At 41.9% G+C, this 20,608-nt stretch overlaps 1 protein-coding gene across 2 annotated transcripts in view; it reads left to right on the top strand.

Annotated features, from left to right (window-relative positions):
- Positions 1–3,044: 3,044 nt before the first annotated feature.
- SYNPR (synaptoporin) overlaps positions 3,045–20,608 on the top strand; it is a 309,297-nt gene continuing 291,733 nt past the window's right edge. For both annotated transcript variants that reach the window (XM_057555817.1, XM_007192388.2), the window contains exons 1-2: positions 3,045–3,262; positions 3,379–3,444. In XM_057555817.1, the coding sequence (XP_057411800.1) occupies positions 3,245–3,262; positions 3,379–3,444 (84 nt within the window). In that variant the 5' untranslated portion in view covers positions 3,045–3,244. The remainder of the gene's footprint in view (positions 3,263–3,378; positions 3,445–20,608) is intronic.

The following is a 20,608-nucleotide window of genomic DNA, read 5'->3' as shown; positions in this document are numbered from 1 at the left end:
AATTATCTTTCGTCATCATGGGGCAGAAGGGAAAGGGTCACCCTCAGTCACTGAGAGTAATATTGTGGCAGTGTTTTATCATCCCTCCTACTTCTCCCAACCTAGTTCTTAAAGGAACCTAATGTTATTTCCAGGTCCGAATATAGAGGTTCTAGCCCCAATGTCTACAAAGTATTTAACATTGCAAATGGGATATGGAACTCTGGGTTATTTTGGTGACGCAGCTGTTGGCAGCTCATACATTTCTGGAACGTGAGAAGCATCCTCTGACAATGTGCAATTGTTGTCTAAGTGACTACATTGCCATTTGCCACAGTTCTGGCTCCCTTCACATGGTGTTTGGAGGACTTGGAAAATTTGCCACCATATTAGCAAGGAGGAATGTTGGGTGTGAAGACAGGCCTGGGGGAATAGGCTCAGTCATCACACTTCATCCTCGCCAAGTTCTCAGCTCAAATGAAATGCAAGTGGGTGGTATTTTTAAATAAATCAATCTCTCTGTCTATAGAGATACAAATGTTTAGATGACCTTGGGCACATTACTTAGCCTTTCTAACCTGGATATACTCTCCATAAAAGAGGGGATGGCGGTGATGCTTAGATGATGTATTTAAAGTACCTAGCACAGTGGCTGGCATGTAGCGAGAACTGAATTGATATAAGCTATTATGATAATTATCATCATTATTAAACATATGCAGGAGGTGTTATACCGCATAAGCTAGTTGACAATAATGGAAAGAGGAAGGATTCAAGGACAATGAAGTCATACAGGGTGGAATCTTGGTTCAGCTACTTACTAGCTGTGTGAACCCTTGTATCAATCAGCCTAGGTTATGCTGCATTGTAGTAACAAAAGACTTTAACATCTCAGTTGCTTACAACTACAGCTTCATTTCTTGCTCAGCTCCACATCCATCAAGGTCCAGTTGCAGCTCTACACTACATCAATCTTATGCCAAGACCCAGGCTGTGAGTGCAGCCTCTGTGTAATATTGTACATTGTATTCATCATAGTAGAAGGAAATTAACGAGATGGCAAATCATGAAGGGGTGCTTAAAACTTCCGCTCAGAAATGCATTCATCACTTCTGCCCACAACCACTGGCCAAAGCAAGTAACATTGCAACTCCTGAGTTCAAAGGGGCAAGGATATATAGTGGAGGGACACTGCAGAGAGTGACAAGACGGTGCCACAATCGACCACGCCTCTAACGTGGGCCTCTGAGCCTTCACCTTTGCTTCTGTAGAAGTGTTAGCAGTCAGAAATTCAACTGATACACATGGAGAGATTATGATGTACCAGACCCTGCCCAAGATACCTTATCTACAAAACCTCATCGAGTCCTCATAACAACCAGCTAAATTAATGTTGTTGGCTCCCTTTGACAGATTTTTAAAAACCTGAGGTCTTGAGGACGTTAAATAACCTCACACACAAAATCATATACCAAAATTGCAGGACACACAGTATTTGTAGTTGCATAATGGCTTATTTTTGAAACAACTTGTTTCTAATTGTTTTAGACTCTATCTGCATGTAGGAAGAGCAGTAGGAACAAAACTGGCTGGCTGCAGATGGTGCAACTAGCCCTTTGGAGTTCTGACTCACTAACTTTCTAGTTTTTCTCCAACAAAATCCATGGGCAGGGGGCATCTACATTGGACACTCTTTCTTACCCAGTTTTGGCCTGCTGCCTCCCCTTCTCAGACTCTAAACTATTCATTTGCATCTTTCTCCCCAACTCCTGAATATTAATTACTCTCCCTCCTCCTCTTCCCCCCATCCCCCAACTCCAGACCTTTCTGGCAAATCTTATTAGTAAACAGATGGGCTATCTGTGTTGCTGGGAGACCACTTCATACATGGGATCCAGTCCAAAGGGAGTGAGAAGGAAGGGGACATATCAACTACATGGTGGAATGGCTAAGGGTGCTGAAGACTCCTCCTCCTTCTTTTCTGATTATTTTGAATTCAACTCTGGCTTCATTCTCTGCACTCCCCTTCCATGGCCCTCAATTCCATCATCTCTAAAATGAGAATAACACTACTACTAACCCATGGGGGTTTTGTGAATATTTAATGAAGTAATGTTTATAAAGCCCTTAACACAATTTCTGATTCATAGAAAGAACTCAATTGTTTTGTTGTTGTTTACTAGTTTCGGCAAGCTTAGCAGACTAAGGGAGAAAGAGTATGAGTTGAGGTGGGGATGCACTCAGGCCTATTTATGATGGATTGGGGGAGCTTCATTCGAGGGTTGTATCTTAGGCAAAGGATCTCAGTAGAAACAGCATGAGTTTTAAAGGAACTTCAATTCCAATCCCTGTTTAGCCCCTCATGAGCTATGTTAGCTTGGCTAATTCAGCCTCGCTAAGTCTATTTTCTACTTTTTTTTTTTTTTTCTACTTTAAAAAATGGACCTTATAATTCTCTCCTGACCTCACACAGTGGCCATGGAATTACCTGCCTGGCACACTGTCCCATATTTTCCTGATTCATTCGTTTCCCCTCTCCCCCTCTAGCTCCCTTCCCCCTGACCTGACCCTCTGCTTACCCCTGAGGGAACGGGCAGTGTTTATTCCGTTCCTTGATGTATCCCAGCACCTGGCACTGCTTGGTCACATGGAGAACGTTCCATGAAGGCTCAGAGGAATGACCGAGTCAGCAGTCTTTCTTTGGTGTTCAGAAGTCACCAGAACGCACACACCTCCCCACGTAAGCTGTGGGGTGCCTCTCTCTCTCTTACCTGGAAACCCCGTCCTCAGGCAGGGGACCGTCTTCCTGAGGGTGCCAGCCTGCTTTCCCCAAACCTACAGCCCCAAAGTTGCCCTGGAGCCTCAGGGCACCGGGCGCGAGCGGCGACGCCATTCCCAAGGTCGCGGTTGGGCCTCGCCCACCTCCTCGCCCTCCCCTCAGGACCTCGCAGCTGGCCAATTGCAGCCTCCCCCGGGCCGCTGGGCGGGTTCGCGGGTTCCCGCCCCATCCCAGTTTCCCGCCTCCACCGCCGCTCCGCCTCCTCGCTCGCCCCTCCCACCCTCGCCGCCTGTGCTCACCGCACCCGCGCGCAAGCTTCGAGAACCCAGCGTCCGCGAGCCCGCGCGGGGCGCCCAGCTCTCCCCGGCCTAGCTCCTCCGGCTCTTTCCGAAAGGGGGCTTCTGGCTCTGAGGACGAGGACGGTGGTGGCCCTCGAACTTCATTTTCAAAGGCACCGCTGGGTGAGAAGCCCGAGCGAGGCGAGCTATGGACCCCGTGAGCCAGGTAGGACCGACTGGGCAGCGCGGGTGATGGCCGCGGGACCCCCGGGCTCCGGATGCTGCGTCTCCAGCCCCTTCCTCACGCTGTCTCTTTCTCTCTCTTGCCTCCTTGGTCCACAGCTGGCCTCGGCAGGCACCTTCCGGGTGCTGAAGGAGCCCCTTGCCTTCCTGCGAGCCCTGGAATTGGTGAGTAGCGGTGTGTGTGCGGGGAGGGGACCGAGGCAGCGAACCAGTAGGTGAGGAGAGGTCGGGTGCGGTGCTGTCTGCTCGGTTCTGCTCCAAGCCTGGGATGCAAAAGCCGCTTCCTTCAATCCTCCCCACTCCCCAGGTGCCATTCCGGGATGGCATGGCGGGGACAGGATGTAGGGTCCCGGCTTGGTGGCGGGAGCGTGGACGAGTTTTTGCAGGCGCTTAGACGAGGTGTCACGTCTCATGTCACCGAGGCGCTTGCACACGTTCAGGGGCTGGGGAAAGAAGCCTCCTGGGGAGACCGGGAGGAGAGCAGATGGGGGAGCTGCCGCTGGGCTCTGGCTGCTCACCTGGATTATTGCGGGGGTGAGGGCGTGAGAGGAGGGACCCGGGGCTGAGCGGAGTAGCGAGCGGGGAGGGCTTTGCCAAGCTGAGAAAGTTGGTGAGCACTGGGGCAGCTCTCCGCCCCGCCCGGGATGCTTGGAAGCGCTGCGATCCGCGCTCCGCCGCCGGAGCTCCAGGGAGAGAGAAGCTTCGAGGCTGTGAAAGACACTGCCGTCGAGAGCGGGACTCCTTCCCATCTCAGAGTTTCTCTACTCTGGCTGCTCTCGAGGGCTTTTCTGATTTCTTCTAGAACCTCCCAGCCTTCTCTGTGGAGCTTGCTTCAGCGACGGGGCTTTAGGAAGTTATAGTACTCTTCTGTTCTGTCCCCTTAAAAAACAACTTGCTAGTCCTAGGGCAACTTGTCTGTTGGCAGAGGAAGGAGGCGCAGAAACAGTTACCCAGGGGGCCACAGAGCAATGTTAGTGTCGCTGCTTGCATGATGGTTATTCAGAGTGAAATCTGCGGGTCACACATTCTCTTGCTAGGAGCTCTGAAAGGCGAGTGAACCTATCTGAACAGAAAGTTCAGAGCCCGTCATATAGCATTAATCACAGGCCCTATCACTGACTAGCTGGGAAGTTATGTAAGAGCGTGTTCTGTCCTCCCAGATCTTAGCTCCAAGGCCCAGTATCCAGCTTTAGCAACACAAACTGTGGTACATGCTTATGTGGATGATCTACAGGGTAATCGCATTTGCCTTGTTTGTAAACCTGCATAAAAATGCACGAATATATCAACCCGACATAACATCAGGACAGCATTTGGAAGGCTTGAACTATTTGGTTTGGGGATAGCTATTCTAAAACTGTTTTCCTCACAGCCAGGTTAAAGCAAGCAGGACTCACAGTCTGGGCAGCTTTCAGTTGACTTTCTCAGAGTTCTGCCCACATTCGATCATTCAGCCATTCAACAAACATTCTCTGTGGAAGAGTGATTTTTTTTGCTCAGTGTAAAGGCTGCATTGTCGAGCCATTGTCTCTCAAAACAAAATTCAAAGACCTGACATCATTTCTGACATAATCTCTTATTGTTTCACACTGTCACTGTTACTCACCTGAAACATTAGTTTGTATCCCCTTCAGTTCTGTTGCAATGTTATTTCATGTCACTCCCCACACACAGCCTCTATGAGTATCTTTCAGAGTGTGGTAAACCTGGATGAATTTTTTTTCCATGCAGATTTCTGGACACGAAATAAAAATATTGGGAAGGTGGGTGCCCAGGAATCTGCATTTTAAACAAGCTCCCCGGATAATTCTTATGCACATTAAAGTTAGAGGACTACCACCCTAAGCTATACAAGGATCCCCCCAAACTCCAAAGCGCTTTTTACCTTAAGGCTCTTGTTATCCTTATTAATACTATATGGAATGCCCTCACAGCCCCAAGCCGAGAACAAATGTTTGTCTTTTAACCTCAGCTTAAATACTACCTCCTCAGTGAAGATTTCTCTCATATTTGGTTCTTACCCTTTCCTCTACCCCAAACTGAATGATTCACCCCATTCTTTGGGCTTCCATTACATCTTATCCATTCATTTATTCATGAGAATTTATCACACTGCCTTATAGTTTTTTCTTGGTTGTGTGTGTGTGAGAGAGAGAGAGAGGGAGAGAGAACTTATTACATTTAAAATATTCTTTTGATTTATGTATAGTTGGTTTCCTCTCTCTCTTCTGGGCCTCTAAGGCTCTAAGGAAGAAGGGATTTTGCTTGTAAATCAGTGATTAGCCTCTCATTTGTGGGAGAGAACCCGAATAAGGGACCAATGAAACCTTAAAAGGTCAGGTAAGTTAGTTGATCACTACCTTTTGAAAGAGCTAAGGTCAAGAGATGAGAGCAGGGACATAGAAGCTTTGAGAAAGTTTATCAAAATGGAGAAAGGAAAATATCTCTTCTGTGCATGCCATGGGTGAAGAGTCACTCTGAGGTCTTTGTTTTCTGTGGGAGATAGTGATGAGAGAGTTCTAGCTCTTGGATGGCAGGAAATTTGTTCTGTTTGCTTCTGTGTTCCCCCCAGGTGCCTTTCATGGTGCTCTGTAAACAGTAGTGATCAGCAAAAAGTGTAAATTGAGCATGACAGAGCACTAAAACACCTGGTTTCTCCTGTTCTGTGGGGCAACAGCTTCAAAGTTGGTAGTCTTGAAAGACTTTGAACTACAATCCTTTTTATTTTTCAGTATTTATTCTGTAGAAGTAAAAGTGTATGTAAAGATCTATGTTCAAGGCTATTTACTGCAACATCCTTTGTAGAGGAAAGAACTGGAAACAATTAGTAAGTCTGTTAATAGGAAAATCATTAATGTATGATTCATGCATGCTGTGAAATATTATACTGTCATTAAAAAGATGGGTTAAATTAATATGCATTGTGCTGGCAGTCAGCATAGGTAATTGTGTTTGATAAAATTAAGTGCAGAAAAATGAGTTTCATTCTTAGTATTTGATGAAATTGTTATATGGAAAAAAGCAGTTTTCGGTTTTCCTTCTTTTAATCAACACATGGAAAATGTATTCAGTCAGATTTCAGACTAATGTATAGCATACAATATTTTTGTAAAAGTAAAAAAGGAAAATATAGTTTTGTGTGTGAATGTGGGTGCGTGTGTTTGTAATTTGTATAACCATAGATGTATACCTCTGAACTGTTAAAACTGATGTTTTTCCCAAAGGGTGTAATTTGAGGTTCAGTGGGGAGAGGAGAGGGTGAAGGAAAGCTGTGGTCTTCAGGAAGAATCACAGTCATATCACTTGTCCACAGTTGTGCACATGAATAATTTTTTTTAAAAAAGCTTACATTTTAAATGATTTTCTATGGATTGACCATATGAAGCAGTATTACTTCTAAATACAGCCTCCACTTTGAGATTTATTGCCTTGGGGGGAAAATGCACTTTATTGATGTGTTCTTTGCTTAGGAAAGGCTCATGTATACAGTAGATTTAAAGCTTAAAAAACATATAAAAGTCAAGGCTTCAGGGAAAAAGCTTTAGCCAATTTCAAAGACCTTGAGGCAAAACTTCCAAATCCTTAATCTCTACTTAAATGAGGTCAGGGGACTTTCCGCTATCTTTTGGGTCAAAACCAAAATTCAGGACACAGCACTGACTCTGGTGGTCTGTTTTGTTTATTCCCTGATGATAAAATAGGTCCAGAAAAATGTCTTAAACCATCATTTGGAGATGGTAAAAAAATTATTTTTAATTGAACTTACCTTTATTTCTCAGACTTACTAAATTGGTGTAGAATCCTGCCTTCCACTGATCATTCTTATTTTGCTGCTTCAATTCTTTGCCAGTAGAATTTTGGCCTGCTTTTTTTTTTTTTCCTTTTAAAGCATTTTTCTTAATACATTCTTTCTTCTCTCTACTATTTACAAGGCTCTGGATTTGCACCTGTGGATTTATGTGTATGGAATGTAGGGACCCCAACAGTTCCAAATTGTCCAGGACTAGAATTGGTGCACATGTAAGGGCATCAAAGGGACTTCAGCTCCCCCAAATTATATTTGCTTGGCTGGCAGGTCCAGACTCCATCCCTGTAAAATTAACTGCTGGGGCAACTTGCTTGATTCCTCTAATTCTTATTCTCTGACCTCCATCCATTTTGCTACTATTTCTGCTACAACCCCTGGACTCCATATCTCCATTCTGCCTTTCCTTTCTGCCTTTCCAAAGGAGGCCAGCTTATCCAGAGATGCAGCATGTCTGACGTACGAGGCATAGAGCTTGATTTAAATGGAGGCACCTGCTTCCCTAATCTTCATTCCTGAATCTAAATTCTGATCTATGTTTTTCAAACGTCATACTGCTTGCTTGATATGAATAGTATTTCTGATCATGTTATTGATAATAACACAGTAAGCATGTTTATGATATAATATAATATAATATAGTTATCATTTTAAACTCTTAAGGAGAGAAGTAACAGTAGCTACCTCTGTCATGCAGGCTTCATATGAGGCATTATATTCCAGTGCTTTCCATACATCATCGTATTGAATCTGTATGGCTTACATTCCCATTTCACCATGGAATTCAGGGGATGTTTATAACTCATCAGGGACAAAATTGTAGGAAATGGCAAAGCCAAGATTTGACATTGTCACTCCAAACTGTGTTCTCTTAAATGCTACACTCTTCTGCTTCCTTCAATGTGACAGGCACCTGCCGAAACTTATCCCTAATCCTCAGAAACGTTAAAAGGCCGATGCTGTCCGATTTTGCAGTGTTTATATCACCCACTCTGATATGTATTTCAGGCCTTTTCTGAAAATGCCAAGGAGTGTTTATATTTAGAGACTAACTCAAGAGGCATCAATTGTCTTTGATATTGTTTTATTTTCTGTTGGTTATTAATTAACCAAGGTAGAGTAGGTTCTAATTAAAAATCAGTATCTTTTCATTTAAAATGCATAGAAAAAGATTTTGATTATAAAGCCAATAATTTAATCTTATTTTATGGGTCTTTTTTTTCTATTTTCTTAAAAATACCTGTGCATGAGTCAGACAACTCTTTTTTTTCTAAGCATAAATAAGACAGGAATTCTAACATACAACTTGTTTAAATTATGAGCAGCAATCTGCCATTGAGGGTGGGATGTAATTTCAAAGCTACATTAATTTGCATTTAATTATAACTTCTAGCTTTTCAAGTGACAAAAATCATGTGTAAATGAAATATGAATCAATAAATACACTTTTCATAAAAGAGCAACTCCCCAGTGGGCTAATGGATTTGTCCCTTCATGCTTTTCTGAGTTTCATTAAGACATTGGTATTTCGCCCCACGAGTACAGAAAAAAAGATTAAAATACTACTTATGGATTTGAATCCCAATTTTATTCTTCCACTAGCTTGGTGACCTTGGGCAAGTTATTTAACTTTATTAAGTATCATTTTTTTCTCATCTATAAAATGGGACTGATAACATCAATAGTTGCTACCTCAAAGGATTGCTATAAATGTCTTAATTCACATAAACCACCTTGCACAGTGCCTGGGCTATAAAAAGTGTTCAACAAGTGATTGTGAAGGTGATGATGATGATAGTGATGATGATAATGATGGTGATAAGGATGATAACAATTTGAATGATTCTGGAAACTATGAAAAAGGAAGAAGTAGAAATCTACCGGAGAGTAATTTATAACATTATGGCAACTTCTTGCAAGTTAGAGTCTTGGCAAAGTTCTGAGGTAGAAAATCTATATTCACACTTATGTGTGTTCCTCTTTTGAGCCCCTCACCCCTTATACCTTGCTGCCAGGGATTTTTTTTTTTACCATAGCATGTGTGACTCTCTAGGGAATTGCTCCTTGGAATAACTGCATTCAAGGAACATTCCAGAGAGGCCAGTGTTGGACCTAAAGGAAAAGAAGAATTGCAGGAACTTAGTTCTCAGGATTTTTTTTGTTGAGGTGTGGGGAGACAGTTTTCCTGACCTTTCTGAAATCATAATCCAAAGACATTGCTTATTCTTGAAAGAGTTACATGTATCCAACTGAATTCTCCAGGGTGTAGACAAAGGTTCTTATAGCATCAACCACTATAAGGCACTTACTAACCGCACCCTAATACCCAGGTACACCTGGCTCTTGGCAATCATCCAGATAAAAATAGGAGAAGAACCCTGCTCTCATGCTCAAGTAGAAACATCACCCTTAGTTCTCTGTTCTCCAGAGGATTCACATTTCTTCCTGATTCAGGTAAGAAAAATAGTCTTATGTTAATATAAAAAAAATAATAAAAAGCCTCTAAGGAATACATCTACAGAACAATGACTTTCCTTTGAGTCTTCACCTTCTGCAGGCATGTCTTTGACCTCAGCTGTATGTGTAATTATTCTCGTTCATTCTGTTAGCTTAGCCATCCTGTGAGAACCTCACTTCCTCACTGAATTTTGGGGACAACACCCCTTGCCTACCTTCTCATAGTTTTGGAAATTTTAAGTAAGAACAAGCAAGTAAAACACTTTGTAAACTACTAAATGTCCTCCAAAAGTAAAAGATAGTTGTGATCACGATGATGGTGAAGATAAGGAGCAATTTTTTCCAATCTAGGAGACTGGATATCATGAGATAATTGGTGAAGACTGGGGTGTGAAGTATCTCTGCTCCCTGCGGGGCTGAGCCCTTCTCAACCACTCTCCATCCTCTAGCTTTTGCCCCAGTCTTTTTGGTCTCTTTGGAACCCGCAAGAGAGAATGTTGCTGTCTGTTGAAACTGATGCATCATCAAAAGTTGGAGGAAATCCACCCTCAACCCTTTTAGCTCTCATACTAAAAGCCTATTTCTTGCTCTGTACACATTTCACATTTATTAGATATTTGGGGGGCCTGGTGATGGTCTCTTGCTGGGCTGATGGACTTTTGCACATGCCCCTTCCTGTGCTTAGAACACACACTCTGTTTTTTCACCAAACCCCCTTTGGCTGGCAAATTCCTCTTCTCTTTTCAGGTGTCAGTTTAGACATCACTTCTTTTGGACTTCTTTTTTTTTTTTTTTAATTTATTTATTTTTGGCTGCATTGGGTCTTTGTTGCTGCACGTGGGCTTTCTCTAGTTGCGGTGAGCGCGGGCTTCTCACTGCAGTGGCTTCTCTTGCTGAGGAGTACGGGCTCTAGGTGTGTGGGCTTCAGTAGTTGTGGCACATGGGCTCAGTAGTTGTGGCTTGCGGGCTCTAGAGCGCAGGCTCAGTAGTTGTGGCACACGGGCTTAGTTGCTCTGTGGCATGTGGGATCTTCCCGGACCAGGGATCCAACCCATGCCCCCTGCGCTGGCAGGTGGATTCTTAACCACTGCGGCACCAGGGAAGTCCAACATCACTTCTTTTGGGAGGGCCTCTCCCAAAAGTCAGCTTCCTGATGGCTCCCAGAGCACACTGTTTAATGACTTTTTTTTTTTTACATTTTAGCTCCTCAACCAGACTAAAGGCTCTGTGAAAACAAGGATCTTGTTTGTCTTGTTCATCAGTACATTCTAAGTATCTAACACAGTGCTTGACACATGGTAGGAACACCTCCAGGGGCATTCATAAGTCCCACCAAAACACCCAGGCAGTTGAACATAGGAACCAGGCAATTGACGATATGCAATATCCCGAGATAAACCATAATGGGAAAGAATATAAAAAAGAACGTATATGTATATGTATAACTGAATCACTTTGCTGTACAGCAGAAATCAACACAACACTATAGATCAACTGTACTTCAATAAAAGACCCAAAACATCCACGCAGTAGGTGCTTAGTAAGTATTGGTTGAAGGAAGTGAGGGAAAAAAGGAGGGAGGAAAGAGAATAGAGAATGAATAAATGAATCCTTGGGAACACATTGGGTGGAGTGTCAAGTACCTTTCATGATCTCCATTGTGAAGAGGAATTGTAGGGACTCCCATAGAAACAGAGGTTTAGCAGTCAGCCTTGGTTGTGGAGGAGAGTAACTCCTGACTCAACTGTCAAGGAACGAGGGCAGCTGCAGGCATGTCCACTGCACAGCGCGGAAGGAGAAAGAACTCTTAGGGAAATAATCGCGGGAGGACTGGCCCAGGCCCAGGCTGCAGGTCTTGGGTTCAAGGCAGCGCCTTAGCAAGAGTGTTGCCGGTATCGCGCCTTGGCCACCGTCCCACCGCCTTCGTGGTGTGTTCCCTTTCTGCTGCTCATTGAGCTCATTCTTTCTGTGATTCTCATCTCACGTCCTAAGAGAAGGAATACGATTGGCTCAGCGGATTATTTGTTCAGGGGACACAACCGTCGGCCCCAGGCCATATCAGGCTATGGATTGGCTGCCCTGGGCCAGAGGTTCACTGCAAGTCGCTGTCACTTGTGGCCTGAATACAAAGTGTCATGATATTCAAAACATACCCCCTAGACTGTTCTTTAAGTCCCGGGCACTTTAGGCACAGGGAGAGGTGTATGTGTCTGGTGGACGAAGAAGGCAGAACTGGTAATTTTCTTAAGGAGAAGACATTGCCTCTTTGAGATTTGGGGAGCAGGCTTCCTGGAATTCGCTCTGACGAGGGGCCATTGGGGTGGATCCACACTGATAATGCGATCTGGAGGGGCTGCGCCTTTGCCCCTTGAACACGTGGGCTCTGCCAGCTTGTGCCACTTGTTCATCAGTTGAAAAGCTTCTTTGTGAGAATAACGATGGGGTTTTTCCCTAGTCATGAGATAGCCCATTCGTGAAGGAAAACATATAACACCAAACCACACATACTTCATCTTTGTTCATAAATTGGTAGGTTAATTCAACCCTGGCCCTTAACATTAGAAGACTACGTTAATGAGTACCTCAGTTATCTGCTTGTGTTTATTAACGTGGTAGAAAAACATGAATGCATGAATGGATGGGGGGGTTTGTTTTTAATTTAATATCCCTATGCAAATAAAATTTTTTATCCTGAATGTTTACTCATGGGAGAGTCATTGGGTTGCCTGGTGTGATGGGTCCTGTTTGTTTCAGGAGGGTATGGGGGAGGAATTGATTGACAAGCAAGAAATCCCATGAAAAACCTGGAAGGTAGCGTGGGGCTTGAAGGAGCCTGGGCTTTGGAATGAACTTTTTGCTGGAAGGCTGGCTCTTCTCTCCAGCCATGGGACGCTGAGCAGATTACATGATTGTGCTTGTCCTCGGGTCCGAGGCCATCAAATGAAGGTCATGAAAGTCACATCTTTGGGTTACTGTGAGGGTTCAGTAAGACAGTGTTTATAAAACCCCCAGCAGAGCATCTGGTTTATATTGAGGCTCCCTAACTGTAACTAAGGAAGAGGTTGTTAAAGACAATGATATGCTATCTGTAAATAAAATGAAGCATTCCAGAATTTTTCAGGAGAGTATAAACATAAAGTTTGCTCAATATATTATCATCGTATTGTTTTTTATTTCTATTCTTCTCTCTTCATTGTGAGATAATCATAAAATATACACAGGTAGTAGTAACACTAATACATAGAGACAAGGACTTAACCTAAGTGCCCTACATGTGTTATTTCACTTGATCTCACTTTACTTTTGAAGGACCAAATAATAACCCTTTTTATATGTGAAGGAACTGAGGCCTAGAGAGGGCAAACAACTTGCTTAAAATCATACAGCAAGCATGTGAGGGAGCTAGGACTTGAACCCAGGCAACTAGATGCCAGGCCCCTTAATCTTAATCATTTTTCCATATCACCACCCATTAGTAGTGATCACTCATTACCTCTGAATCTTGAAGTTAAATGATTTCCCCAATGAAAATAGCCAGGACAATATATATAATTGCTTCTTAAAGTCATGTCTTCTTATTCCTCATTCAGGTCCCTTTCTGCTATCTCATGTTGTCAGAGCACAAAGAAAAATATAAATGCTCATCCCCATAATGACTAAGGATGTCCAGACCTTCTCAGGGACCTTTTTCCTTCTCAAAAATACTCCTGAACCCTAAGAAAATTTTACTGATCTGTGTATCTTTTCTAACAAAATCTTTATTCACTGATCCATTGCATAAAGAAATTCAGGTTTAGCAACGTGTTGTTGAAACATGCCTATAAAGAGTTTTGTAGAAGTCAGAAAGGATCCAGATATTTAGCAAGATGATGAACACTTAAATTCTTTTTGGATGCCTGATAAATTACTTGAGTCAAACAGATTCCATCATGGATGCAGGAAGAGCAAATGAATTGTCTGCCCATTGTGTGTGTGTGTGTGTATGTGTGTGTGTGAGCTGCCGTCCTTTGGATTTGTTACTTTGAAGGATTTGTGTGCCAAATAAGACGTACCCCCTATGGCTTTAACAAGAAGCGCTCACACATCCGTCTCGTCTACCATGAGACTGCTTGGCTGTGCTTTCATGCCCTTAATTCACCTGATGGCTTTGCCTGCACCTGATAGACAGTTGGCATTACCTGCGGGATCCTTCCTGAAGCAGAGATCTAGACGAATTGGGAAGGTAGAAGGGTTAGATTAGAGGAAAAAGAGATACCAGAAAATTAGTAGGCACAAGCCCATCGTCTGAGTGAAGAATGGAGATCCTGGGAGATACTTAAGCTAGAAAAGGGGGTGGCTTGATGAGTAGAGATTGTGACTGTGATTTGGAATGTGCTGCCTTTAGAGCCATACTAGCTTGGGTTCAACCATAGACCTTGAGTGTGTTCAAGGGCAAATCAACCTTACTGAGTCTCAAGTTCCTTGGGGATTTTACTTACCTAAAAGATATCTTTACATGCTAAAAATGAATTCATGACTAAAAACCCTTGGACACACCCTTTCTGTCCCTGACTCTCAACTTCTTGAACTGTAAAATGAGGATAAAATCTAGAACACAGACTTGTGAAGTAAGCTGAGCCAACATGTATGAAAGTTCCCATAAGAGGGCTCAATAAATATTGAATGTTCCCAAACCTAGAAAACAAAAGCTCAGGTGTCTGGGGACTCTTTACTATAGTAGCAATGCCTGATGTGTTACCTTTACTTTTCATCTACGGCTGCAGTTATCTGAGGAAAGGGAGAAGGCATATGTTCATGTTTCATAATCATTGACTAGACTGTGTAGAAGAACTTTTGTCGTCAGAATCACATCACAGATTCTATTTATGAAGCAGCTGAAAGCAAAACATGAATATACGTATTTGAAATCTATTTTAGATGATGTGCTTCATTGGTTAAAAAAAGACAAAGAATATGTATGAAATTGTTCGTGGCATTAAACTCTAACCTAGAGTTTAGAGGGAAAAGTATAGTCTTTCTGGGGCAAAGACTATGCTTATTAGCAAGAATGATAAATTTGAAGTATAAATATTGTTTATACTTTTTATTACTATTTTAAATTGCTGGCTCCTTTTTGTTTTCTTTTTAATGCCTGGCTTTATTCATTACATTTCCCTCATTTGGTAACAGAAAGAATGACTGGGTTTGACTGTCAGCTCCACCACTGACAAGCTAGGTAACCTTGGGCACCTTACTTAACCCCTTCAGGCCTTTCATATATATAAGAGTAGATATAATAATAATTAGCAGGAAGAATTATTGTGTTGGTTAAATGAGATAACACTTGCAAAGAGTGATGGCTCATAGCAAGCACTCAATACATTTTTATTTCCTTTTCTTCTTTCCCTCAGAATGTGTTTTACTGCCAATGTAAATTTCTAAAGAATTGGTGAAATTCTGGAAAATTTCACAAGAGTCTTTTTGTTTCTCTAGGTGTTCCTCGGTGTTCTCATGTTCTCTCTCTCTCTCTCTCTCTCTCTCTCTCTCTCTCATACACACACACACACACACACACACACACACATTCTTTGTACTAAAGGCCATAAAGAGCAGGTACCTAAGCCCAATGAATTCGAATGGGACAGTATGATCTAGAAGGTGTGGTTGGCAAGGAGAGAATGATTAGAGTAGATCATCAAGTCCTAGATCAGTGTCCCAGACACATTGTAGCCTCAGGCTGTCTGCAGGCTTCGGCTAGATGACCATGAATTTGTGATGCTTTTCTGAAAGGAATGACATACTTTTTTATTTTAAAGAAAAAACCCCCATAAACAGTAGGAGTTCACTAAATGGCTGTAAATAAATGAGCTCTTGTTATGTGCCAGGCTCTCCTAAATCAGTGCTATGTACATTATATATACAATTTTATTCAACTCTTACATTGACCTCATAAGGTCCACTTGCCCAAAGCTACAGAGCTGATAGATGACCAAGGCAGGATTTCAAGCCACGTATGTTTGACCTCCTGCCTCTCCCACGCTGCTGTGATCTAAACATACTATGTATATGGGTATTGGGGGGTGGATTTCTTTTGACTTGCTATTTACAGCCATTTTTATGTATAAATTATTTGTTTAGTAATTTAAAATCACAAAACTATAAGCAAAAGTTAGTAAATCAAAATTACCCAATGTCCTTCTACTGAGAGACAACTAAGGTTAATATTTGGAAAAGTATTCTTTCAGACATGTTGATGTACCTTTTTTCCCTGAAAAAAAAATGATGTGTTAGATTGCTAGGGCTGCCATAACATAGTACCACAAACTGGGTGGCTTTAACAACAGAAATTTATTGTCTCAGTTCTGGAGACCAGAGGTCTGAGATCAAGGTGTGGATAGAGTTGGTTCCTTCTGAAGGCCACGAGGGAGAATCTGTTCTTTACCTTTCTCCTCGTTTCTGGGGGTTTGCTGTCAATCTTTGGTGTTCCTTAACTTGTAGATGATGTATTGCCTGAATTTCTGCCTTTGTCTTCACATGGTGTTCTCCCTGTGTGTGTATCTGTGTCCAGATTTCCCTCTTTATATAACACAAGTCATATTGGATTAGGGCCCACCCAATGCCAGTGTGACTTCATCTTCACTAATTACATCTGCAATGGCCCTATTCCCAAATAAGGTCACATTCTTAGGTACTAAAAGTAAGGATTTCAACATATGAATCTTGGAAGGACACACTTCAACCCATAACAGATGGGTTCTTAGAATAGACACTACTTTGTCATCTGCTTTGCCACTAGATAAAATATCTTTCTTCACAATTTTAATGGCTGTGTATTATTACACTGTATGCCTATACTAGAAATTATTTAACTAGTCTCTAATTTTAATAGTTTTTAAATGCATATTATTTTTAAAACCTGCAAAGAATCCCTTCTTAAAGATAAATGTTTACTGTACCTCTATTATAATTTACTTAGTTTCCAGATGTAGAATTTCTTGTTCAAAAGGTTATGCATTTTTAAGGTATTTGAAACAAATGCCAGATTGCCCTCCAGTGAGGTGCTTCCACTGTGGGCATTTCCAGTTAAAAGGTTTTCCAATTTCATAGACAAAAATGTAATCTTGATTAAATTTGTACTTCTTTAATTTGCAGTGAGATTGCACATTTTTTTTATAAGATTGTTTATATTCTCATTTTCATTTGGAAACATTTTAATGGACAGAATGGATTTGTAAAGCAGTAGCTGAGGCTGCCAAATTCATGATGCTGTTAACGTGGGCTTTTATATAAGCTGCTGCCTTAATCTTTCTTGGTCATTGTACTACTCCACCATTTGGAAATTACTTAGATTGCTGTACTCTGACTTGGGTAGAGAGGCAAATACTGAGCCTTCCTTTCTCTGAATCATTATATAAGAATAGATTTATGTAATTTTTAGCATACCAAAGTTAACTTCTGTGTTAATGAATCTTTAATAATGTAATTTTATAATCTAAATGTATCATCCAATTTGCACTTATTTATATTTTTAATATTAAACTTATTTATCATCAGTAACTTATTTTACCTTAAATGATACTCGTAAGTGTTGGTCCATACTCAGTACCTTTCTGAAACGTGAAGCTCACGCATATGTGTGCAGTGACTTAGGCATACAGATTTATACCATACCTTCTTCGGGTTTGAGGCACTTGGAACTTTAATAATTCTTTTGAGGGAAAGGCAGCGCGGATGGGCTGCTATGGCATCATCTGAGGAATCATGGGGTGTATCTGGCTCATGAATGTAGAAAGCCCTATCAATAACATAAAATGAATTCAGCAGCTGCCTGATGCCAAGGGCATTTCCTCTCTTTCTGGGATCACATTCCTGACCACACTTGCTATTAACAATGGTAACATTATGGACGCACTCTGCCTCTGCCTCACACAGGGCTATTTTGGGCCACCTTGGCCTCTCTGAATTAAAATAACAGTTGTTAACATTCATTGTATACTTACTAAGCTCCAGGCCCCGTGCAAAATGCTTTCAACAAGCATGCCATTTAATTCTAGCAACTCTATTACAAGCATACATCATTATTTCCCCCTTCTTTAGGCAAGAAATCTGAAGATTAGAAAAACAAGTTTAGTTGTGTATGGTTTACGTGTGTGTAGTTGATAACAAAAGAGCTGAGATTTGAACCCAGGTCTTCAGTACTTCAAAAAGATCCTGTGTGCTTCACCTAGCAGTTGTAGAGGAAGAAGAGTTCCCATTCTGTCCCAGAGACCAGATCCCTATGGGAAGAACCATCCCAGCCGACAGGGCTGCTGTCTATAGCCCTAAGTGAACCCAACTGAGGGAAAGGCCCAACCATTTAGCCAGACCGATGGTACCTATCAGGGCAAAATCCACCAAGGTGGTGGTTTGACTGAACCTACTTATTTGTCTCAGTTAGGTGGGGAATTCTCTTGTGGGCCGGCAGAGCATAATTCTTGAGTTCTCTTTGCAGTTCAAAGGCAAGTACTTTTTTAAAAAAAGCATGTCTCATGAATTCACTTGATAAAACAATAAATGAAAGAAAGCATGGTTTTTATTTGCTTTGAATTATAAAAGCAATTCTGATGTGTAGAAATCAGCACCACAGTGGCCTAGGCAAAGGATGGAAAATACTCAAAAAGAGCCGGGGACTGGTTGCTCCCTGCCTTTTCAGTTTGTCAAGAAGGTCTCCGCCACCCTTTAACTGACCCCCATCTGTTTGTAAAAATGCAAAGATCCTTGAGCTTGTAAACCTTTTGTTTTATTGCCTTGTTTTGGGCGACACTCAGTTTCCTCTCCCATACTGGTTAGCCTGCCTTGGAAGAACCTGGGGAACATGCCCATGGCCATCTGGCTGGTAAATGTTGGGGCCAGAATGCAAACCAGGTCTGCTGGGGGCCAGGCAGCTAATGTGTGAGGAAGCAGGAAGCAGGCTGCCGTAAGAGGCAACACTGCGGACCAGAGGTGATGGCATTTCTGCTTATAGATGCAGCTGCTTCCACTCTAGCCAGTTGTTGCTGAGCACGAGCATGGGCCTAAAGTGTCTAGATGTTTCCACTTTTCTTAAGAAAACAGCAATAAGAATTCTGGTGCTATCCTTGGGAGGTTTTGTTTTTTTTTTTTTTTAATGTATTTTATTTATTTATTTTTGGCTGCGTTGGGTCTTTGCTGCTACTGGCAGGCTTTCTCTAGTTGTGGTGAGCAGGGGCTACTCTTCGCAGTGCATGGGCTTCTCGATGTGGTGGCTTCTCTTGTTGTGGAGCGCGGGCTTCAGTAGTTGTGGCTCACGGGCTCTAGAGCGCAGGCTCAGTAGTTGTGGCGCACAGGCTTAGTTGCTCGGCGGCATGTGGGATCTTCCCGGACCAGGGCTTGAACCCGTGTCCCCTGCATTGGCAGGCGGATTCTTAACCACTGCGCCACCAGGGAAGCCCCTCCTTGGGAGGTTTTAACGTTGGAACTGTCTTCTATTTTTCAAACACCGGGAGGCCCATACTTTGCAGAATACACAAAGCATGGCTGACTTCTGAATGTAGCCCACAGTCTCCAGCTTGTTCCCACTGAACCCCAGAATCCTGGCACCTGGAGGCTTTGTCTCTATGCCGCCAAGGACCTGGCCCAGTTCCTCTTGCACAGAACGTTCTCAGGAACCATTTGACTGAAGGATGAATGGGAACTTTGGTGTTCAGAAATTAACCCTAGCCTGGTTTTTGAAATGATGGAATTAGTGACTTCAAGGATTCCTTTTGCCTTTTGTCAGATAAAGTAAAAATTTATTTTCACTAAATATCTAGGAAGCATAAAAATATAAGGTCTATGTCTTGGACCAAAACCATAATGGGAATGGAGGCCGTGGCTCCTAGTAGCAATGTAGGATAAGTTAGTAATACAGCTCTGGGTCCCAGACAGTGCATTGAGAAGAACTGAATTTCTCAGTCAACCAGTGTAATCTCAAAGAATTCTGTTCATAAAAAGTGCAGTTTAATTGTTTATAGTTTAAGGAATCAGTGAATAATGGGGGAGAATTATGTATATTTATCTAGAGTAGGACTGTCCAATAGAACATTCTGCAATAATGGAAATGTTCTATTCTTCACTGTCCAATGCAGCAGTCACTAGCCACGTGTGGCTATGGATCACTTGAAACTGAGCAACCAAATTTTTAATTTAATGTATTTATAATTAATTTAAATTTAAATAGCTAGTGGTTACCATATTGGACAGCCCGTGTGCAGAGAATCAGACCATCTATCTGTTTTGCAAGGGCGATGTGCTAAAACTTCAGCAAAAAACTTAATAGGGACTGGCTCTGTTCTTTAAAACATTCAATTTTACATTTATTTTTCAACACACATCATACAGTTGGTGGCAGGGAGTTTTTCAAGCCAACTTCTAGAAATTTATCAGACCCTGAATTTTCCGAGCTTTACCAGCTGTTTATGCTTTTTATGCATTTTATGTATTTCCATATGTTTGTGAACTTTATACATTTATATGTCAATTTTATAGATTGAAATAAAAAGATAAAACAAACTAATAACCTTTTCTATTTGCCCCCTGATATGAAGCATGATGACAGTTGTTAAAATTTGTACTAATTTGTTAGCACAAGAATATCTCATAATAATAGTTATTATTTTTTAATGAGGATATGCATTTTATTTGGGAAGCAGGCTAAAAGTTACATAGATTACTCAATATCATGTTATGCAGAAAAATTAATTTCTTTAAGGTTTAGTTATCAAGAAATCATGTTGAGACATTTATTCCATGATAAGCAAGGTAGTCTGGTAATGTTTTGACAGTGGCCATATGAGCAGTATAATTAGCATGCAAGTGTACATTTAAGAGGAATAAGAGCATGGTAATCAGATTAAGAGAGCAACAGTGGTACAGATGCACCACTATTGTGGTGTCAGCCATATGAACAAGACCTGAAAATGAGCAAGTCTGCGTGTCTCACACCCTCCTTGCCCGCCGTTTCAGTCACCCATAGATAGTATAGAATTTTCATGTTGGCCCTAGTGTCCTAGTTTTGCAGTGTCTTTGTTTGGGTTCCCTTGAGAGCAACAC

This window comes from Balaenoptera acutorostrata, chromosome 10 (genome assembly GCF_949987535.1).
Source record: "Balaenoptera acutorostrata chromosome 10, mBalAcu1.1, whole genome shotgun sequence".
In the NCBI taxonomy this organism is placed as follows: domain Eukaryota; kingdom Metazoa; phylum Chordata; class Mammalia; order Artiodactyla; family Balaenopteridae; genus Balaenoptera; species Balaenoptera acutorostrata.
Note: the sequence above shows the minus strand (reverse complement) of the source record. Positions and strands in the feature narration are given on the sequence as shown.